At 49.4% G+C, this 24,015-nt stretch overlaps 1 protein-coding gene across 3 annotated transcripts in view; it reads right to left on the bottom strand.

Annotated features, from left to right (window-relative positions):
• Positions 1–773, bottom strand: part of LOC311143712 (E3 ubiquitin-protein ligase MYCBP2-like) — a 316,497-nt gene extending 315,724 nt beyond the window's left edge. For all 3 annotated transcript variants that reach the window (XM_084179581.1, XM_084179580.1, XM_084179582.1), the window contains exon 1: positions 98–773. In XM_084179581.1, the coding sequence (XP_084035707.1) occupies positions 98–363 (266 nt within the window). In that variant the 5' untranslated portion in view covers positions 364–773. The remainder of the gene's footprint in view (positions 1–97) is intronic.
• Positions 774–24,015: the final 23,242 nt, after the last annotated feature.

Below are 24,015 nucleotides of genomic sequence, written 5' to 3'. Positions count from 1 at the left end.
AAACCCTGCAGGTAGTTGGGCTAATTCGCAAGCTAGCTACAAAGGCTAGCCAGCTTTGTCAGACGAGTCTGCAATTTCTCATTTTCACCCAACATACCTTCCTTGGTTTATCCCTTGCTCTTTGTCATTGATAGCCGTGGTATAAATCCTCCTGTATCTTTCCGCCAAAGCTCGCCCAGAGAGTAGAAGCTGGTACCGACTTCGGCAATCCGACTGGGTTCCCGGTGTTTGACACGAACCCATACCCGACCCAATGGAGGAGAAATCGTCTCCAACTCCAGAAATGACCCTGATGCCTAGCCCCATCGAAGGCGATGTGGATGGCAGAATCCCTCCACCGGCTGCAGCAGCAGCACACATCATCGTTTTGGAGAACAATGCATATATAACATTAAAAATATAACAGCTAGTTTGCAATTATATCTCAACGGTCATTATAAAAGCCTACACCTCACGTCATTTATCCATCCTGAAATGCATTAACAGCAGAATTGTTACATCCCAGTGTATCTCCTAAAAACGGAAAAAATGTAGCCCGCGCGATGCAACTGCGAAATAGTCTTCTAATTTCAGAGCGTCGAATCGGTCCTTGTTTCCCGGAATTCCGAATCTCAGACCATATCGTTTTTTAATTTGGGATTAAGCAAAGAATCTCTTTCAAAAATGTGTCATGTCGCCTTTTGTTCTAGTTTCTTCCTTGTGTATTTCTTCACCCCGAATTGGCAGCACCGTCAGTTGTGCTGCCATTTTAGCTTCATCATCCTTCCCTGCTCGTCGTTTCGCTGTCAAGCATGCTGGGATACATTTCCATGCACACAATACAGTATTAGTAGTAGTAATTATGTTATTCTAGGAGACTTTGTAACTGCATATTGGAATATCATTCTTCCTATTTCCATTTCCCGATAAAAAATTACAGTGTTTTGTAACAGGAAATAATTCCGTTTTTATAAATATGTAGCTAGTTATTCTTTTGAAAACATACAAATACAAGACTTTCACTCAAGGACAATGCAATGTCTAACATATACGAATCAAGGTAGACCTATATAGTCTGCTTTTGAATCTATTCATGTTTTTTTGTTTTGTTTTCTGGCTTGGCCTTAATTTTAAGGATACGGTCAGTAACCATGGCAACAGCATCAAATAGGAAATAATTAGCTACTTATTTACATTTACATTTTAGTCATTTAGCAGACGCTCTTATCCAGAGCCATACTTATCTAAAGGCCTGAGATACATTTAACCTCTGGAGGGAGAACACTTAAAAAGCATGGTACTTTTCCATGAAGAAACATTTATGGGACTTGCTTTAACTCTTTACAAGTATGTTTGTGGTAGTGGAAGAAGTTTAAAATGTTTTACTTAAGCCAAGCAGTTAAATACAGTCAAAGTTAAATTTAGTAAAATTATTTGTCTGATCACTTTGATAGACTACACTATCAACCTTAATACTTTGGATTGTGGGGCAGTTAGATCACATATTTCATCACAAATAACAACACTCAGACTAGCCTAATACACTTTTATACACTCTCCTACTATAATACCACAGTATATGCAAACTGTAATAATAGAGTACAGAAGACAAGGAGGCATTGTTGAAGAACAGCAGTGGAGGAACGTCAGAGGAGGAAGGGGAGGACCATCCTGCTCAGTAAAATTTCATAAAAATTAAAATAGTGAAACACTAACAAAGTTATCCTTTTTAGATAAAATTATACTAAATATATTAATATGTCACCATATAATTGATTAAAACACACTGTTTTGCAATGAAGGTCTATAGTAACTTCAACAGCACTCTCTACGGTAGCACCATGGTGTAGCCGGAAGACAGCTAGCTTCTGTCCTCCTCTGGGTACATTGACTTCAATACAAAACCTAGGAGGCTCGTAGGCCTCACCCCCTTCCATAGACCTACATGGTAATTATGACCACCTCCGGAGGACGTCCTCCAACCAATCAAAGCTTTTTCGTTATGAACTGACATGTTGTCCATCCAATCATAGGATTACGATCAGAGAATGAACCTAGTGTGTTGTATTGGGGTTGTGCCGCAAACCATTATGAGCAGGTTCTATGTGTTGAGAAGCTTGGTGAGTTGGTGACATTATTGGATAGAGATTGAAACGTGGCCTCCCAAGTGGCGCAGCGGTCTAAGGCATTGCATCATTGTTTCCTCCGACACATTGGTGCGGCTGGCTTCCGGGTTAAGCGTGCATTGTGTCAAGAAGCAGTGCGGCTGGGTGGGGTTGTGTTTCGGAGAATGCACGGCTCTCGACCTTCGCTTCTCCCGAGTCTGTACGGGAGTTGCAGCAATGGGACAAGACTGTAACTACCAATTGGGGAGTAAAGGGGGTCAAAAATAAAGAAAAGTGATAGTTGATTTTTTTTTCTTCATATTATTCAATTCAAATTAGTTTCTTCAAATTACAGGAGGAGGTAGATTATAAATTGTTTTCTTGGTTTTATAACTTTATTTTTGTGTCCAGTTAGTGCAATGTATTTCAATTTCCCTTGCTAACTTCAGTAGCGAGTGTGCACCTTTTGCCGCCAATGCTACCGCACATTTTTTTGACTTTTTGTTGAAGAACCCCTTTCATTCTCTGGGGTACACAGAAAAGGTGTGAATTAAAACCGAGGGTCGACCTCTGCCTGAGATCAGTTTCATGAAGAAGGATGAAAAGGTGAGGCGTTCAATACCAATTGGTTTCAAAAGTATAGCTTTCATCAAGCCACCTGTATTGCTGGCCTTGCCTGCTTTTTGGAAAGTCTGAGCCTTGGGTGAACGAGGGGTACAGTGACCTGAAGAACATTGATCGTTCAGCTAAACAGCAAAACAAAAGCAGGGAGCATATAAATGCCCACATCAGATTCAAGCTTCTGGGAAAAAGCTGCATCGATCATGACGAAGGTCTGCATATTCAAACTGCGCAACACAACGAGAAAGTAAGAAGAAACAGGGATGTTCTCAAGCAGGTTATCAACACCACTGCGTTTTTGGGCATGCAATAATTGGCTTTTAGAGGACACGACTTTCCTTCTGTATTTATTTAGCAAAGATGATAACACATAATCACTCCGGACAGACACAAGCAAAAACTCATTACATAAATGTTGCAGCAGCCTAGGCTACTCCTAAACATTAGAGATTTAACATGCTGTATGTGATGAAAACGAGACAATTTTTCAGTAGGCTACTGTAGGCTACTAATGAGAGTAGATGCATACAGCCTATGTGCGCTGTCCATTTGGTCAGGTTAACTAATTGGTAACGTTATGTATTTATGGTCCATTTGTGTGTCAGGAGAAAATGTGAATGTGATCAAATTTGGTTTATATTCAAAATTGGGCTGGCTAGGCTGCCTATACGTTTTCAATCCAAAATTATGAACTGAATTAATCAATCAACATAATAGTGATGACAGATGTGAGTAAACATTTTATAAGGCAGTTGCAAAGGCCTGCATGCTAAAAGTCGTCGTCGGTTGAGGTTGTGTCTCTCTCTGGCGGGAGGTAAGCTTGGCTTTGTCACGATCGTCTGGGTAAGGAGTAGTAGACCAAGGCGCAGCGTGTGAAATAAACATGACTTTATTTAATTAAAGCACGAAAACCAAAACAAAACACGATTCATGAAGTCCACGGTTAAACATACCGTCACGGAACAAAAACCCACAAACACAAGGTGAAGACACACAGTATAAATATGGCTCCCAATCAGAGACAACGAGCCGACAGCTGACACTCGTTACCTCCGATTGGGAGTCACTCAATACAAACATCGACATCGACAACCTAGACACCCAACATAGAACATGAACACATAGAATGCACACACCCTGGCTCAACATAAAGAGTCCCAGAGCCAGGGTGTGACAGTACCCCCCCCTAAAGGCGCGGACTGCGACCGCGCCTCAAAAACCCCAAACAGGGGAGGGCTGGGCGGGCATACCTCCTCGGTGGTGGTTCTGGCTCCGGCCTTGACCACCACCCTCCGATACACCCCCCATAGTACCCCTGGTCCTGTCTAGCCCCGCTGGCCGGAGCCGGACTGACGACACGCGCCCCTGGCTTGGTGCGTGCAGGAGGAACGGGCCTTACCAGGCTGACGACTCGCACCCCGGGCTTTGTGCGTGGAGGAGGAACGGGCCTTACCAGGCTGACGACTCGCACCCCTGGCTTGGTGCGAGTAGCAGGAACGGGCTGGACCAGGCTGACGACTCGCACCCTTGGCTTGGTGCGAGTGGCAGGAACAGGCCGGACCGGGCTGGCGACGCGCACCGTAGGTTTGGTGCGAGTGGCAGGAACAGGCCGGGTCGGGCTGGCGACGCGCACCGTAGACTTGGTGCGGGTGGCAGGAACAGGCCGGACCGGGCTGGCGACGCGCACCGCAGGTTTGGTGCGAGTGGCAGGAACAGGCCGGGTCGGGCTGGCGACGCGCACCGTACACTTGGTGCGGGTGGCCGGAACAGGCCGGACCGGGCTGGCGACGCGCACCGTAGGTTTGGTGCGAGTGGCAGGAACAGGCCGGGTCGGGCCGGCGACGCGCACCGTAGACTTGGTACGTGGAGCAGGAACAGGCCGGGCTGGGCTGGCGACGCACACCGTAGGCTCTGTGCGTTGAGCAGGAACAGGCCGGGCTGGGCTGGCGACGCACACCTTAGGCTTAGTACGTGGAGCAGGAACAGGCCGGGCTGGGCTGGCCACGCACACCGTAGGCTTCGTACGTGGAGCAGGAACAGGCCGGGCTGGGCTGGCGACGCACACCTTAGGCTTAGTACGTGGAGCAGGAACAGGTCGGGCTGGGCTGGCCACGCACACCGTGGGCTTGATGCGTGGAGTAGGAACAGGCCGGTCCGTACTGGGAACACACACCACTGGCCTTAACCGGGGATCAGGAACGGGCCGGACCGGACTGGTAACACACCTCAGTCTCTTACGCCGTGCCTCAACTACTTCCCTCCCTCTACTCGCCAATGGCTCCCGTAATCCGGTAGCCTTCTCTCCACGTCTCCCTGTGGCAGCCTCCTGCTGCCCAGCCGCCCAAGCCATGTGCCCCCCCCCAAAAACTTTTTTGGGGTTGCCTCTCGTCCTTCCGACGATGGCCCTGCTGACGCCGTTGCTCCTCTCTCAGTCGCCTCTCCACTGTTTCACTCCATGGCCGGCGATCCATCCCATCCAGGATCTCCTCCCAAGTCCAAGACCCTTTACCGTCCACAATCTCCTCCCATGTCCAGACCCTTGGCTCCTGGACACGCTGCTTGGTCCTGGTATGGTGGGTCTTTCTGTCACGATCGTCTGGGTAAGGAGTAGTAGACCAAGGCGCAGCGTGTGAAATAAACATGACTTTATTTAATTAAAGCACGAAAACCAAAACAAAACACGATTCATGAAGTCCACGGTTAAACATACCGTCACGGAACAAAAACCCACAAACACAAGGTGAAGACACACAGTATAAATATGGCTCCCAATCAGAGACAACGAGCCGACAGCTGACACTCGTTACCTCCGATTGGGAGTCACTCAATACAAACATCGACATCGACAACCTAGACACCCAACATAGAACATGAACACATAGAATGCACACACCCTGGCTCAACATAAAGAGTCCCAGAGCCAGGGTGTGACAGGCTTATATGGCTTATATACATAGTTTGGGCTTTGTCGAGTAAAGCTTAAACTATGTATTTAGATTGTAGTTAGGTATTGTAGGTAGTTATCGTGGGTTGTTGTATGGAATTATTGTAGTTAGTATTGTATTCGGCTGAGCCCGGTGAAGCACGAAGCTAGCTAACCCACTACCTGGACTAGCTAGCGGGTAGCTACTGGTAACTATTAGCAACTGTGGATAGTTGTTTCACGCCTGAGAGTACCTGTAATTACGCCAGCTAGCTGCCTACAATAATTACATACAATAATGCCTACCATTCAGCTGTTTTTCTAACCTCATTGTCTGAAGCGTTAACGTTAGGTAGTAAGTGGCTACTGTGCTTGAAATTTAGCTAGTTTGTTGCTACCTGGATGGCTACTAAACAATAGCTGGAACGACCTAGCGAACAGACGCGAACTGGCTGAGTCAATTCAGTGGCTAGCTTTGCACTTGGCTAGCTAACAGTAGCTGCTAGGGGTAAGTTATAACCTACATTTGTGTTTTGTTTTTACATACTGGTAGCCAGAGTCGTTCAAGGGAATTCGGGACATGGGTGACTAGTTAACGTTAGCTTGGCTCTCTCTGTGTGTTCGTGCCGTGGGAGGAGGGGTTTCTTCGTTGTCTGAAAGCAATGGCTAGCTAGTATGCTAACTATTCTAGCTAACTAACTGGCTGAATAAGTTGACGACGGACTCGCTCAAGCTGTCGGGACTAACCCACAACGTTAGACACGGACACGAATGATCTGCATGGCATGTTGACACACTGGTGGTTTGTTGTGGCCGAGTATTGGTGCTAAACCGTGTTGTTGGAGTCCGGCATGCTAGTTGGCTGTGGCGTCATATGACTAGGTGCCCTGGACGATTTTCACGGAAGAATACTGTACCAAGTTAGCTAGCTGAATAAAGTTAGTCTATCCCTAGAAAACATTGAACCGCTGTAGTTTACAACAATTATAGTTTCTGAGGTGGAAATTGGGAGAGTTATATTTGGGTGTTTCAGTGAAACGTAAGTGAGGGAGGCCCCGCTCTCTCCTTTCCCAGATGTTTAGTTCATTTCATTCCGATCTCCTTTGCATTATTGTAGCCATTTTCTGTAGCCTGTCAACTATGCCTCTGTCTATCCCTGTTCTCTCCTCTCCGCACAGGCTATACAAACGCCTCACACCGCATGGCTGCTGCCTCTCTAACCTGGTGGTCCCTGCACGCACCACCCACGTGGAGTTCCAGGTCTCAGGCAGCCTCTGGAACTGCCGTTCTGCTGCCAACAAGGCAGAGTTCATCTCAGCCTATGCTACCCTCCAGTCCCTCGACTTCTTGGCGCTGACGGAAACATGGATTACCACTGAAAACACTGCTACTCCTACTGCTCTCTCCTCGTCTGACAATGTGTTCTCGCATACCCCGAGAGCATCTGGTAAGCGGGGTGGTGGCACAGGAATCCTCATCTCTCCCAAGTGGACATTCTCAATTTTTCCCCTGACGCATCTGTCTATCTCCTCATTTGAATTCCATGCTGTCACAGTCACTAGCCCATTTAAGCTTAATATCCTTGTCATCTATCGCCCTCCAGGTTCCCTTGGAGAGTTCATCAATGAGCTTGACGCCTTGATAAGTTCCTTTCCTGAGGATGGCTCACCCCTCACAGTTCTGGGTGACTTCAACCTCCCTACGTCTGCCTTTGACTCATTTCTCTCTGCCTCCTTCTTTCCACTCCTCTCCTCTTTTGACCTCACCCTCTCACCGTCCCCCCCTACTCACAAGGCAGGCAATACGCTTGACCTCATCTTTACTAGATGCTGTTCTTCTACTAATCTCACTGCAACTCCCCTCCATGTCTCCGACCACTACTTTGTATCCTTTTCTCTCTCGCTCTCCTCCAACACTACTCACTCTGCCCCTACTCAGATGGTAATGCGCCATCGGAACCTTCGCTCTCTCTCTCCCGCTACTCTCTCCTCTTCCATCCTATCATCTCTTCCCTCTGCTCAATCCTTCTCCCTCCAATCTCCTGATTCTGCCTCCTCAACCCTCCTCTCCTCCCTTTCTGCATCCTTTGACTCTCTATGTCCCCTATCCTCCCGGCCGGCTCGGTCCTCCCCTCCTGCTCCGTGGCTTGATGACTCATTGCGAGCTCACAGAACAGGGCTCCGTGCAGCCGAGCGGAAATCGAGGAAAACTTGACTCCCTGCGGATCTGGCATCTTTTCACTCCCTCCTCTCTACATTTTCTTCATCTGTTTCTGCTGCTAAGGTCACTTTCTACCACTCTAAATTCCAAGCATCTGCCTCTAACCCTAGGAAGCTCTTTGCCACCTTCTCCTCTCTGCTGAATCCTCCCCCCCCCCCCCTCCCTCTCTGTGGATGACTTCGTCAACCATTTTGAAAAGAAGGTTGACGACATCCGATCCTCGTTTGTTAAGTCAAATGACACTGCTGGTCCTGCTCACACTGCCCTACCCTATGCTTTGACTTCTTTCTCCCCTCTCTCTCCAGATAAAATCTTGCGACTTGTGATGGCCGGCCGCCCAACAACCTGCCCGCTTGACCCTATCCCCTCCTCTCTTCTCCAGACCATCTCCGGTGACCTTCTCCCTTACCTCATCTCGCTCATCAACTCATCCTTGACCGCTGGTATGTCAATTCCGTCTTCAAGAGAGCGAGAGTTGCACCCCTTCTCAAAAAACCAACACTCGATCCCTCTGATGTCAACAACTACAGACCAGTATCCCTTCTTTCTTTTCTCACCAAAACTCTTGAGCGTGCCGTCTTTAGCCAACTCTCTTGCTATCTCTCTCAGAATTACCTTCTTGATCCAAACCAGTCAGGTTTCAAGACTGGTCATTCAATTGAGACTGCTCTTCTCTGTGTCACGGAGGCTCTCCGCACTGCTAAAGCTAACTCTCTCTCCTCTGCTCTTGTCCTTCTAGACCTGTCTGCTGCCTTTGATACTGTGAACCATCAGATCCTCCTCTCCACCCTCTCCGAGCTGGGCATCTCCGGCGCGGCTCACTCTTGGATTGCGTCCTACCTGACCGGTCGCTCCTACCAAGTGGCGTGGCGAGAATCTGTCTCCACACCACGTGCTCTCACCACTGGTGTCCCCCAGGGCTCAGTTCTAGGCCCTCTCCTATTCTCGCTATACACCAAGTCACTTGGCTCTGTCATATCCTCACATGGCCTCTCCTATCATTGCTACGCAGACGACACACAACTAATCTTCTCCTTTCCCCCTTCTGATAACCAGGTGGCGAATCGCATCTCTGCATGTCTGGCAGACATATCAGTGTGGATGACGGATCACCACCTCAAGCTGAACCTCGGCAAGACGGAGCTGCTCTTCCTCCCGGGGAAGGACTGCCCGTTCCATGATCTTGCCATCACGGTTGACAACTCTGTTGTGTCCTCCTCCCAGAGTGCGAAGAGCCTTGGCTTGACCCTGGACAACACCCTGTCGTTCTCCGCTAACATCAAGGTGGTGACCCGATCCTGTAGGTTCATGCTCTACAACATTCGGAGAGTACGACCCTGCCTTACACAGGAAGCGGCACAGGTCCTAATCCAGGCACTTCTCATCTCCCGTCTGGATTACTGCAACTCGCTGTTGGCTGGGCTCCCTGCCTGTGCCATTAAACCCCTACAACTGATCCAGAATGCCGCAGCCCGTCTGGTGTTCAACCTTCCCAAGTTCTCTCACGTCACCCCGCTCCTCCGCACAGTCCACTGGCTTCCAGTTGAAGCTCGCATCTGCTACAAGACCATGGTGCTTGCCTACGGAGCTGTGAGGGGAACGGCACCTCCGTACCTTCAGGCTCTGATCAGTCCCTACACCCAAACGAGGGCATTGCGTTCATCCACCTCTGGCCTGCTGGCCCCCCTACCTCTGCGGAAGCACAGTTCCCGCTCAGCCCAGTCAAAACTGTTCGCTGCTCTGGCACCCCAATGGTGGAACAAGCTCCCTCACGACGCCAAGACAGCGGAGTCACTCACCACCTTCCGGAGACACTTGAAACCCCACCTCTTTAAGGAATACCTGGGATAGGATAAAGTAATCCTTCTACCCCCCAATACCCCCCCCCCCAAAAAAAATAATAATAATATATATATATACATATTGTAAAGTGGTTATCCCACTGGCTATAAGGTGAATGCACCAATCTGTAGTGCCTTGCGGTTGGAGGCCAAGCAGTTGCCATACCAGGCAGTGATTCAACCAGTCAGGATGCTCTCTGGTGCAGCTGTATAACTTTTTGAGGATCTGAGGACCCATGCCAAATCTTTTCAGTTTCTTGAGAGGGAATAGGCTTTGTTGTGCCCTCTTCACGACTGTCTTGGTGTGTTTGGACCATGATAGTTTGTTGGTGATGTGGACACCAAGGAACTTGAAGCTCTAAACCCGCTCCACTACAGCCCCGTCGATGAGAATGCTCGGTCCTCTTTTTCCTGTTGTCCACAATCATCTCCTTTGTCTTGGTCACGTTGAGGGATAGGTTGTTATCCTGGCACCACACGGCCAGGTATCTCACCTCCTCCCTATAGGCTGTCTAATCGTTGTCGGTGATCAGGCCTACCACAGTTGTGTCGTCGGCAAACTTAATGATGGTGTTAGAGTCGTGCCTGGCCATGCAGTCATGGGTGAACAGGGAGTAAAGGAGGGGACTGAGCACGCACCCCTGATGGGCCCCAGTGTTGACGATCAGTGTGGCAGATGTGTTGTTACCTACTCTTACCACCTGGGGACGGCCCGTCAGGAAGTCCAGGATCCAGTTGTAGAGGGAGGTGTTTAGTGTCAGGGTCCTTAACTTAGTGATGAGCTTTGAGGGCACTATGGTGCTGAATGCTGAACGGTAGTCAATGAATAGCATTCTCACGTAGGTGTTCCTTTTGTCCAGGTGGGAAAGGGCAGTGTGGAGTGCAATAGAGATTACATCATCTGTGGATCTGTTGGGGCGGTTACGGAAATTGGAGTGGGTCTAGGGTTTCTGGGATAATGGTGTTGATGTGAGCCATGACCAGCCTTTCAAAGCACTTCATGGCTACAGACGTGAGTGCTACGGGTCGGTAGTCATTTAGGCAGGTTACCTTAGTGTTCTTGGGCACAGGGACTATGGTGGTCAGCTTGAAACATGTTGGTATTACAGGCTCAGTCAGGGACAGGTTGAAAGGGTCAGTGAAGACACTTGCCTGTTGGTCAGCGCATGCTCGGAGTCCACGTCCTGGTAAACCGTCTGGCCCTGCAGCCTTGTGAATGTTGACCTATTTAAAGGTCTTACTCACATCAGCTACGGAGAGCGTGATCACACAGTCGTTCGGAACAGCTGATGCTCTCATGCATGCTTCAGTGTTGCTTGCCTCGAAGCGAGCATAGAAGTAATTTAGCTCGTCTGGTAAGTTTGTGTCACTGGGCAGCTTGCGGCTGTGCTTCCCTTTGTAGTCTGTAATAGTTTGCAAGCCCTGCTACATCCGACGAGGGTCGGAGCCGGTGTAGTACGATTCAATCTTAGTCCTGTATTGACGCTTTGCCTGTTTGATGGTTCATCGGAGGGCATAGCGGGATTTCTTATAAGCGTCCGTGTTAGAGTCCCGCTCCTTGAAAGCGGCAGCTCTACCCTTTAGCTCAGTGCGGATGTTGCTTGTAATCCATGGCTTCTGGTTGGGGTATGTACGTATGGTCACTGTGGGGACTACGTCATCAATGCACTTATTGATGCCATCGGAAGAATCCAGGAACATATTCCAGTCGGTGCTAGTAAAACAGTCCTGTAGCTTAGCATCTGCGTCATCTGACGACTTTTTTATTGACTGAGTCACTGGTGCTTGCTGCTTTAGTTTTTGCTTGTAAGCAGGAATCAGGAGGATAGAGTTATGGTCAGATTTGCCAAATGGAGGGCGAGGGAGAGCTTTGTATGTGTCTCTGTATGTGGAGTAAAGGTGGTCTAGAGTTTTTTTTCCTCTGGTTGCACATTTAACATGCTGGTAGAAATGAGGTAAAACAGATGTAAGTTTCCCTGCATTAAGGTCCCCGGCCACTAGGAGCGCCGCCACTGGATGAGCGTTTTCCTGTTTGCTTATGGCCTTATACAGCTCATTGAGTGCGGTCTTAGTGCCAGCATTGGTTTGTGGTGGTAAATAGACAGCTACGAAAATTATAGATGAAAACTCTCTTGGTAAATAGTGTGGTCTACAGCTTATCATGAGATACTCTACCTCAGGCAAGCAAAACCTCGAGACTTCCTTAATATTAGATTTTGTGCACCAACTGTTGTTTACAAATATACACAGACTGCCACCTCTTGTCTTACCGGAGGCAGCTGTTCTATCTTTCCGATGCAGCATACTGTAAATCCCGCCAGCTGTATGTTATCCAGGTCGTTGTTCAGCCACGACTCGGTGAAACATAAGATACTACAGTTTTTAATATCCCATTCGTAGGATATCCGTGATCGTAGTACGTCTATTGTGTTATCCAATGATTGTACGTTGGCTAATAGGACTGATGGTAGAGGCAGATTACCCACTCGCCGTCGGATCCTTACAAGGCACCCCGACCTACTTCCCCAATATCTCTGTCTCTTTCTCCTGCGAATGACAGGGATTTGGCCCTTGTCGGGTGTCTGAAGAAAATCCTTTGTGTCCGACTCGTTAAATAACAAATATTCATCCAGTACGAGGTGAGTAATCGCTGTCCTGATATCCAGAAGCTCTTTTCGGTCATAAGAGACGGTGGCAGAAACAGTATGTACAATATAAGTTACAAATAATGCAAAAAAACACACACAATAGCACAATTGGTTAGGAGCCCGTAAAACGGCAGCCATTTCCTCCGGCGCCATTCATTCATTATGATCCCTGGAGACTAATGTGAAACCAGCCATATTGAAGCAAACTGAAAATCATATTAACATGACATATATTGAGGCCCCTTTTCCACAGTGAAATAGGCTATAAATATCTGTGCCATTATTCAGAATTTTAATTGTGTGCCCTCATAATTTGCGTTGATGAAATTTGGACACCCAAGCTATGGGCTTCTGTAGAGCTGAACCTGCCGAGTTGATGTATGCGCTTTAGAATGTTTTAATTATAGCCTATGACCGGGATTTTCTCCGTTTTATTTTACAATTTGTATCATGTTAAATGTTAGCCACTATCAGGAGCCACTGTCAGTAATACCCACATACATTTATAACTGTCACTTTAGTGTTCGTTTTCTTCAATTTGTAGCTTACATTTTGCATAATTCCATTCCGTTTACCTTTCTTTCCTCTGTCACGTTGATAATATTAGGCTAGAGTGCAATAATTTGGGACATCTTATTTGAATCATTATGGAACTCAGACCACACCAAGTAGGTTGAACCTGGAGCCTGGTGCACAGCTCACAATGACTGGACCATTGTGTCATATAGTTCCATGATTAGTGAGAATTAGGGTAGATTTATAGGACTATTGTATACTTTTTTCCACCTTCCAATATTTCATGGATTGAACTTGAATCTGACCAGTGGTAGAAAAGTCACCCAATTGTCATACTTGAGTAAAAGTAAAAATACCATAGAAAATAACTAAAGTGAAAGTCACCCAGTAAAAGTCTAAAAGTATTTGGTTTTAAATATACTTAAGTATTAAAAGTAAAGGTATAGGACTTCCGGCGACGATGTGGCAAGGAGCAGCAGCTAACTAAAGAGGCTGTGTAGCTCCAACTATATTTTAACTAATTATTCAACGCCTAGTTACACAAAATATCGGTCACATGGAAAAACAACATAGAAACGCACAAAAGCAGACACTTTTGACGAAAACCACGAAAATGTCGTCTCTACCTGCAGCTGCTGCTAGCAAGGAAAATGGCGGAGAAGAACAGCCTGATGACCCAGTTCTAAATGAGATTTGCAAAATGAACAAAAATCCCGAAGAGAAAATTGCGAAAGTGGGCAAAGATGTGGCTGAAGTAAAACATACAGTGGGCGCACTGAAAACAAAAGTGGACACGCTCGACAACTAAGTTACAAACGCAGAAGAGAGGATATCAACCCTGGAGGACAAGAACACCTGCCTAAACAACACTGTTTGAAAAATGGAGACTGTGATCGAAAAACTCGAAGAACAACTTCAATACCAGGAAAATTACAGTCAGAGAAACACACTTCGGATCAGAGGGGTTCCCGAAATCCACATAAATACGGGAGATTGTGTGAAAGACATTTTACGCAACCTATTTGATAACACACTGGAGGATGTTAACAACATGACCATCAAGAGAACACATCGGACACTGACGACACTGCGCCCAGGACCACGCAACCCCCGGCCTATCCTGGTGAAATTCTTACAATACACCAACAGGGAGAAGGTCCGGCTCAGAGCTAAAGAGCTCAGGACTTTTCACTGGAAAGGGTCAAAAGGTGGAGTTTTTCCCTGACTTTTCCAAGGAGGATCAGGACAAGAGAAATGTGTTCACGGAGGTGAGACATATGTGCATGAAACGGGGACTGAAAAACTCGTTGCAATATCCGCCGTGTTCTGGGTTACTGTGAAAGGATCACCATGTCGTTTCACAGAACCAAAGGAGGCAAAGAAGTGTGTCATGGACGTCAATGAGGCCGAACAAATTGAGTAGCGTGGAAGGCTATGGAAGATCCCATGGTGGCAGTGGTTCATCTCGGATGGACAACCATTTTTCTTTAAGGTGATAGAACCTCCCATGTTGTGAGTAACAGTCTCATTGAGTGTTTATGCTACAAATGCTGCCTATAATTTATCTTTCTTGTTTACAGTTGACATCATTATAGTACTAGATTAAGCAGGAATATAGTCCAAGCATATAATTCTGTATTATGGTTATAGTGGTGATAAGCATATATATTATTTTAAGTTTTCACTCTAATAACTACAATAGTGGGTCAATATAGACCATACCAGGCGTTTGTGCCATGTGTGATGAGCACAACCCAAAGTGTTAGTCAGTTTATTTTATTTTATCATTATTATGACCTATACCGGTCTCCGTTTTGTGTTTGACCTCACCTTACATTCCTGTCTTTTGGAATTAGACAGTTCATGTATCAGTCTACATGAGAAAGGTAATCTCTTCTCTTTGTGAGAATAACGATCAGCCTGTCTTTATGTTCAATGTTTTTGGTTGATCTATGTCATGTCTATGACATGTCATCTCTGTCATAAAATGTATATGGTCATGCCTATATTTGGGGTTGGTAAAACGCTGTCACGGATTCAGCCGAGGCTGCTCCTCCTCCTTGCTCGGGCAGGCTTCAGCGTTCGTCGTCCCCGGAGTACTAGCTGCTTGTCACGATCGCCAATGAAGTAGGACCAAAGCGCAGCGTTGGGAGTGAACATGATGACTTTAATGTTGAATACACGACAAAACAAAACACGATCCGTAAAGTCCTCAGTACACCGACTGAACATAGAACAATAACCCACAACCACAAGGTGAAAACACACAGTTTAAATATGGCTCCCAATCAGAGATAACGAGCCGACAGCTGACACTCGTTACCTCCGATTGGGAGTCACCTGACCAAACACGGAAAACAAAACCAATACCAAACACAACAAATGAACACACCCTATACCCAACACAACCAAATGAATACACCCTGGCTCAAACAACACAGTCCCGGAGCCAGAGCGTGACAGTACCCCCCCCTAAAGGCGCGGACTCCGACCGCGCCTACACCCCAAAATAGGGGAGGGCTGGGTGGGTGTTGCTCCTCGGAGGCGGCTCCGGCTCCGGGCTTGACCACCACCCCACTTCACTCCCCCCGTAGTGCCCCCGGTCCGATCTGACCCAGCTTGCTGGATCAGGACCTCCAACGCGCGCCCCTGGCTTGGTGCGTGGAGGACGAACGGGCCTTACCAGGCTGACGACGCGCACCACTGCCTTGGCGCGGGGAGCAGGAACGGGCCGGACCGGGCTGACGAAGCGCACCCTTGACTTGGTGCGGAGAGCGGGACCGGGCCGGACAGGGCTGACGAAACGCACCACAGACTTGGTGCGGGGAGCAGGAACGGGCCGGACAGGGCCGACGAAACGCACCCTAGGCTTGATGCGTGGAGCCGGAACGAGCCTCCCCAGGCTGACGACTCGCATCCCTGGCTTGGTGCGAGTAGCAGGAGTGGGCTGGATCAGGCTGACGGCTCGCACCCTTGGCTTGGTGCGAGTAGCAGGGACGAGCTGAACCAGGCTGACGACTCGCACCCTTGGCTTGGTGTGAGTAGCAGGGACGAGCTGAACCAGGCTGACGACTCGCACCCTTGGCTTGGTGCGAGTGGCAGGAACAGGCCGGACCGGGCTGGCGACGCGCACCGTAGACTTGGTGCGGGTGGCAGGAACAGGCCGGACCGGGCTGGCGACGCGCACCGTAGGTTTGGTGCGAGTGGCAGGAACAGGCCGGGTCGGGCTGGCGACGCGCACCGTACACTTGGTGCGGGTGGCAGGAACAGGCCGGGCTGGGCTGGCGACGCACACCGTAGGCTTCGTACGTGGAGCAGGAACAGGCCGGGCTGGGCTGGCGACGCGCACCGTACACTTGGTGCGGGTGGCAGGAACAGGCCGGGCTGGGCTGGCGACGCACACCGTAGGCTTCGTACGTGGAGCAGGAACAGGCCGGGCTGGGCTGGCGACGCGCACCGTCCATTTGGTGCGAGGGGTCGTAACAGGCCGGACCGTACTGGGGACACACACCACTGGCTCTACCCCGGGAACTGGAACGGGCCGGACCGGACTGGTAATACACCCCAGTACCACTCGCCGTGCCTCTACATCTCCTCTCCCTACTTTGACCAGTGGCCCCCGTAACCTGGTGGCCTTTTGAATTCGCCCCTTCTCTGCCTCCGTCAGCCCCGTCGTCCATGCCCTGTGCCCCCCCCTAAAAATTTCTTGGGGGTGCCTCTCGTCCCTCCGACGCTGCTCCCACATCCAGGCTGCCGACTCCTGGACACGCTGCTTGGTCCTTTGATGGTGGGTTATTCTGTCACGATCGTCATACATAGAGGAGGAGGACCAAAGCGCAGCGTTGGGAGTGAACATGATGACTTTAATGTTGAATACACGACAAAACAAAACACGATCCGTAAAGTCCTCAGTACACCGACTGAACATAGAACAATAACCCACAACCACAAGGTGAAAACACACAGTTTAAATATGGCTCCCAATCAGAGATAACGAGCCGACAGCTGACACTCGTTACCTCCGATTGGGAGTCACCTGACCAAACACGGAAAACAAAACCAATACCAAACACAACAAATGAACACACCCTATACCCAACACAACCAAATGAATACACCCTGGCTCAAACAACACAGTCCCGGAGCCAGAGCGTGACACTGCTGCCGATCGATGTTTCGGTGTTTGTCTTGTTTAGTCTTTATTGTTTACACCTGTTCCCCATTATGTTTGATTGTATTCCCTATTTTTACCCCTGTCTCTCATTTGGTATTTTGTGTGTTATTGTTTGTTGTCCTTTCCGGCAGTTCGTGTATGTACGGGTCTTTGTTGCTTTCCTCCCTGTTTTGGAGGTTTGTTGTTGTGTACGTTGATTTTACTGTGTTCAATAAATAACGTTGCCAGCCGCTCTGTGTCCTGCTTTTGACTTCGCTACTGCATACACGTCGCATGACAGAATAACACACCACCCATGGAGTCAGCAGGAGCGGCGGTGCCAGCGGGATCACTGGAGGAGCGCGTTATCCAACAAGCGGCCATGATCCAGGATCTTGGCACCGACATGGAAGTGGTGATGAACACTTTGAGGCGATGGGAAAGAGGAGGTTTGCCCACACCTCCTCGAACGATACCACCACCATCAGCTATACCCATCGCTTCACCTCCGGAGTCCAGTGGGATTCGGCTCTCGCTCCCGAGGGCTTATGATGGCACTGCGGCCGGGTGTCAGGGGTTCCTACTCCAAGTGGAACTCTACCTGGCAACCATCCACCCGGTGCCCTCGGGATGTGAGAGCGTGTCCGCCCTCATCTCCTGTCTGGCAAGGCACTGGAGTGGGCCAACGCCGAGTGGGGGGGAATAGACGCCGCTACAATCAACTATGTGGAGTTCACCCGCCGCTTCAGGGCGGTGTTCGATCATGCCCCAGAGGAGAAGGCGGCGGGTGAGCGTCTGTTCCACCACAGACAGGGGAAGAGTAGCGCGCAGGAGTTCGCACTGGACTTCCGGACTCTGGCTGCCAATGCGGGATGGAATGAGAGGGCCCTCATCGACCACTACAGGTGCAGGGAGGACATTTGTCGGGAGTTGGCCTGCAGGGACACCAACCTAAGTTTCGATCAGCTGGTGGACATGTCGAAGCAACCAACTCACCCAGAGCTCTCTGTTGTACATATGTGTATTAAAGTTGTGTTTCCCGAGGTTTCTTCTCACTCCCAGCATAAGGCGCTAGTAGATTCAGGAGTAGCTGGGAATTTTATCGATCGCCGGTTCACGTATAAGTTAGGGATTCCTATTGTACCAGTTGATGTGCCCTTCCCCATCCATGCCCTAGATAGCCGCCCTTTGGGGTCGGGATTCATTAGGGAGGTCACAGCGCCAATTAAGATGAAGACGCAGGAGGGCCATGAGGAGATTATACAGTTGTATTTGATTGACTCTCCTGCGTTTCCCGTGGTGTTGGGGCTTCCCTGGTTAACATCTCATGACCCCAACATTTCATGGCAACAGAGGGCTCTCAAGGGATGGTCTGATCAGTGTGTCGGGCGGTGTGTAGGTGTTTCCGTAGGGGCAACGACGGTGGAAAGTCCGAACCAAATTCCCACAATGCACATTCCTCCTGAGTATGCCGATTTGGCACTCGCCTTCTGTAAAAAGAAGGCGACTCAATTACCACCTCATCGACAGGGGGATTGTGCGATAGACCTCCAGGTAGGCGCTGCGCTTCCTCGTAGTCATGTGTATCCTCTGTCTCAGGAGGAGACGGCAGCTATGGAGACATACGTCACCGAATCTCTGAGACAGGGATACATAAGGCCATCCACTTCCCCTGCGTCCTCAAGTTTATTTTTTGTGAAGAAGAAGGATGGGGGTTTACGCCCGTGTATTGATTACCGTGGTCTCAATCAGATTACAATCAAATACAGCTATCCTCTCCCTCTGATTGCTAGTATGACGGAGTCATTACACGGGGCGCGATTCTTCACAAAATTGGATCTCAGGAGCGCTTACAACCTGGTGCGCATTAGGGAAGGAGATGAGTGGAAGACAGCATTCAGTACCACCTCGGGTCACTATGAGTACCTCGTCATGCCATACGGTTTAATGAATGCTCCTTCAGTCTTCCAATCATTTGTGGACGAGATTTTCCGGGATTTGCATGGACAGGGTGTAGTGGTGTATATTGATGACATTCTAATATACTCCGCTACACGAGCCGAGCATGTGTCCCTGGTGCGTCGGGTGCTAGGTAGACTGTTGGAGCATGACCTGTATGTGAAGGCGGAGAAATGTCTGTATTTCCAGGAGTCCATCTCCTTCCTGGGACATCGGTTGTCCGCGTCAGGGGTGGAGATGGAGATTGACCGTGTTTCAGCCATGCGTAATTGGCAGACTCCCACTACGGTGAAGGAGGTGCAGCGGTTTTTGGGTTTTGCCAATTACTACCGGAGGTTTATCCGGGGCTTTGGACAGGTAGCAGCTCCCATCACCTCCCTGCTAAAGGGGGGCCCGGTGCGTTTGCAGTGGTCGGCTGAGGCGGACAGGGCGTTTAGACATCTGAAGGACCTGTTCACCTCGGTTCCGGTGCTGGCACATCCGGATCCCTCTTTGGCGTTCCAAGTTGAGGTGGATGCGTCCGAGGCGGGGATCGGTGCTATACTGTCTCAGCGCTCGGGCACGCCTCCAAAACTCTGCCCCTGTGCTTTCTATTCTAAGAAGCTCAGTCCGGCGGAACGCAATTATGACGTGGGGGACAGGGAGCTGCTAGCGGTGGATCAAGCCCTGAAGGTGTGGAGGCATTGGCTTGAGGGGGCTAAACACCCTTTTCTCATTCTGACTGACCATCGTAACCTGGAGTACATCCGGGCAGCGAGGAGACTGAACCCTCGTCGGGCTAGGTGGGCCATGTTTCTTGCCCGGTTTGTATTTAAGCTCACTTATATACCAGGGTCACAGAACGTCAAGGCAGACGCCCTGTCCCGACGATATGACACAGAGGAGAGGTCCATTGAGCCCACTCCCATACTTCCGGAGTCTTGTCTAGTGGCACCGGTGGTGTGGGAGGTCGATGCGGAAATCGAGCGGGCGTTACGTGCCGACCCTACTCCCCCAGAGTGTCCAGAGGGGCGGAGGTACGTGCCGCTCGAGGTCCGTGATCGACTGATATATTGGGCTCACACGTCACCCTCCTCTGATCATCCTGGTATTGGTCGGACGGTGCACTGCCTTAGCGGGAAGTACTGGTGGCCCACCTTAGCTAGGGACGTGAGGGTTTACGTTTCTTCCTGCTCGGTGTGCGCCCAGTGTAAGGCGCCTAGACACCTGCCCAGAGGGAAGTTACAACCTCTACCCGTTCCACAACGGCCGTGGTCTCACCTATCGGTGGATTTTGTCACGGACCTTCCCCCCTCCCAGGGGAATACCACGATCTTGGTCGTTGTGGATCGGTTTTCTAAGGCCTGCCGTCTCATTCCTATGCCAGGTCTTCCTACGGCCCTACAAACGGCCGACGCCCTGTTTACTCACGTCTTCCGGCACTACGGGGTGCCTGAGGATATAGTGTCTGATCGGGGTCCCCAGTTCACCTCTAGAGTCTGGAGGGCGTTTATGGAACGTTTGGGGTTCTCGATTAGCCTTACCTCGGGTTTTCACCCTGAGAGTAATGGGCAGGTGGAGAGAGTAAACCAGGATGTGGGTAGGTTTCTGAGTTCCTATTGCCAGGACCGGCAGGAGGAGTGGTCGGGGTATATCCCCTGGGCAGAGATAGCCCAAAACTCACTCCGCCACTCCTCCACTAATCTTACGCCTTTTCAGTGTGTGTTGGGGTATCAGCCGGTCCTGGCACCCTGGCATCAGAGCCAGATCGAAGCTCCTGCGGTGGATGAGTGGTTTCGGCGCTCGGAGGAAACATGGAACGCTGCGCATGTCCATCTGCAGCGGGCTATCAGACGGCAAAAGGCGAGCGCCGATCGCCACCGCAGTGAGGGTCCGGTTTATGCACCGGGAGATCGGGTCTGGCTCTCGACCCGAAACCTGCCCCTTTGCCTGCCCTGCCGGAAGCTGGGTCGGCGGTTTGTGGGGCCATTTAAAGTCCTGAGGAGATTGAGGTATGTTATAGGTTACAACTGCCCATTAATTACCGCATTAACCCCTCGTTCCATGTGTCTCTCCTCAGGCCGGTGGTAGCTGGTCCACTCCAGGAGAATGAGATACGAGAGGCTCCTCCGCCCCCACTAGACATCGAGGTGGCTCCGGCGTACTCAGTCCGGTCCATCGTGGATTCGAGGCGTCGGATGGGGGGTCTGCAGTATCTCGTGGAGTGGGAGGGGTACGGTCCGGAGGAACGGTGCTGGGTCCCTAGGAGGGACATTCTAGATCCCTCCCTGTTGAGGGATTTCCACCGGAGTCATCCGACTCGCCCTGCTCCGCGTCCTCCTGGCCGTCCCCGAGGACGGGGTCGGCGCACGGCTGGAGCCGCGCGTCAAGGGGGGGTTACTGTCACGGTTTCAGCCGAGGCTGCTCCTCCTCCTTGCTCGGGCAGGCTTCGGCGTTCGTCGTCCCCGGAGTACTAGCTGCTGCCAATCGATGTTTCGGTGTTTGTCTTGTTTAGTCTTTATTGTTTACACCTGTTCCCCATTATGTTTGATTGTATTCCCTATTTTTACCCCTGTCTCTCATTTGGTATTTTCTGTGTTATTGTTTGTTGTCATTTCCGGCAGTTCATGTATGTACGGGTCTTTGTTGCTTTCCTCCCTGTTTTGGAGGTTTGTTGTTGTGTACGTTGATTTTACTGTGTTCAGTAAATAACGTTGCCAGCAGCTCTGTGTCCTGCTTTTGACTTCGCTACCGCATACACGTCGCATGACAAACGCTCTTATTCTAGTTGGAGCGTCAGTGCTCGGAAGACCTTGGGACACTTCACACAGATGAAGTCCTGGTTTAGGGGGGAGGGATTTTTGTATTTTATTTTTTCAATAATCTTTTACCGTGTGTGGTTGGGATATGTTTATGACATGTTTGTTCTATGGGAAGTTTAGTGTTCCAGGTGGGGGGCATTACCAGTCATTCACTTTAATTGATTTTCTAAGCAGTGGCTATCAGAAATACATTGATAAGAAATATTATAATGCTTGTCACGTTTTGGTAATAATATATTTACAACCTTTCAGATATAATGACCAATGTGATTAAAGTTACGTCGTGGAATGTGAGCAGATTAGGTTCATATTTAAAAAGACGTAAGGTATTGAATTATCTTAAACAAAAAATCTCTGACGTGATTATGCTCCAAGAGACCCATCTGCTGGAAAATGATGCTCCAAGGGTGGGAGACAGATGGAAGCAATTAAAACACTGGTCTTTATGATATATGGAGATTGATCAATCCAACCGCTCGTGATTACACATTCTTTTCAAATAGGCACACTGTTTATTCACGCATCGACTACTTTCTGATCTCACACTCTCTCCTAGATAAAGTGGGTGCTTGCAGTGTGGGCACGATAGCTGTGTCAGATCATGCACCCATTGATCTGACTGTTGGAATAGGAGAAGAAAGAGAAACATTTCAATGTTGGTGAATGAACACCAGCCTTTTACAGGACAAGGCATTTTGTGAATTCCTTAAAACACACATTACGATATTCTTTGAAACAAACAACAATAGTGCAAAACAGGTACATGTCTGGGAAGCTTTTAAAGCTTACATACGCGGAGTAATGATACAACAATCAGCTATTATTAAGAAACAAGATAAACAGAAAATGGAGAAACTTGAAACAGAGCTCAAAACGCTGGAGAGGGAAAATTGGTCCAATCCTAAAAACGTTTATCTGGTAAATCTGACGAAAACCAAATACGAGCTGAATACTTTATTCAGTGAAAAAGCTGAATATTCACTGTACAGGCTGAAGCAGAGATGGTGCGAATCAGGTGAAAAAGCAGGAAAACTGTTGGCCAGTCAATTGAAATCTAGAGAAACATATCGGCACGTATGTGGAATCAGAAATAAGACAGGCAAGCTGATTACCAATCATAAAGAAATAAACAATACATTTTGAGACTTCTATCAGGAACTTTATACTTCAGACGGTCCTTTAGATATGCAGAAAGCAGAGGCATTCTTTCAGAATTTGAACCTTCCTAAACTAACAGAGCAAGACCGGAATTTTTTACATTTACATTTACGTTATTTAGCAGACGCTCTTATCCAGAGCGACTTACAAATTGGTGCATTCACCTTATAGCCAGTGGGATAACCAATTTTTGTTTATTATTATTATTATGTTGTTTTTTTTTGGGGGGGGGGGTTGGGGTAAGGGGGGGGTAGAAGGATTACTTTATCCTATCCCAGGTATTCCTTAAAGAGGTGGGGTTTCAAATGTCTCCGGAAGGTGGTGAGTGACTCCGCTGTCCTGGCGTCGTGAAGGAGCTTGTTCCACCATTGGGGTGCCAGAGCAGCGAACAGTTTTGACTGGGCTGAGCGGGAACTATGCTTCCGCAGAGGTAGGGGAGCCAGCAGGCCAGAGGTGGATGAACGCAATGCCCTCGTTTGGGTGTAGGGACTGATCAGAGCCTGAAGGTACGGAGGTGCCGTTCCCCTCACAGCTCCGTAGGCAAGCACCATGGTCTTGTAGCAGATGCGAGCTTCAACTGGAAGCCAGTGGAGTGTGCGGAGGAGCGAGGTGACGTGAGAGAACTTGGGAAGGTTGAACACCAGACGGGCTGCAGCATTCTGGATGAGTTGTAGGGGTTTAATGGCACAGGCAGGGAGCCCAGCCAACAGCGAGTTGCAGTAATCCAGACGGGAGATGACAAGTGCCTGGATTAGGACCTGTGCCGCTTCCTGTGTAAGGCAGGGTCGTACTCTCCGAATGTTGTAGAGCATGAAACTACAGGATCGGGTCACCGCCTTGATGTTAGCGGAGAACGACAGGGTGTTGTCCAGGGTCACGCCAAGGCTCTTCGCACTCTGGGAGGAGGACACAACGGAGTTGTCAACCGTGATGGCGAGATCATGGAACAGGCAGTCCTTCCCCGGGAGGAAGAGCAGCTCCGTCTTGCCAAGGTTCAGCTTGAGCTCTGCCAGACATGCAGAGATGCGATTCGCCACCTGGTTATCTGAAGGGGGAAAGGAGAAGATTAGTTGTGTGTCGTCTGCGTAGCA

Source organism: Coregonus lavaretus (genome assembly GCF_964263955.1).
Source record: "Coregonus lavaretus genome assembly, chromosome: 16".
Taxonomy (NCBI): domain Eukaryota; kingdom Metazoa; phylum Chordata; class Actinopteri; order Salmoniformes; family Salmonidae; genus Coregonus; species Coregonus lavaretus.
The sequence above is the reverse complement of the archived record's forward strand: the minus strand, read 5'-3'. Positions and strand labels throughout refer to the sequence as shown.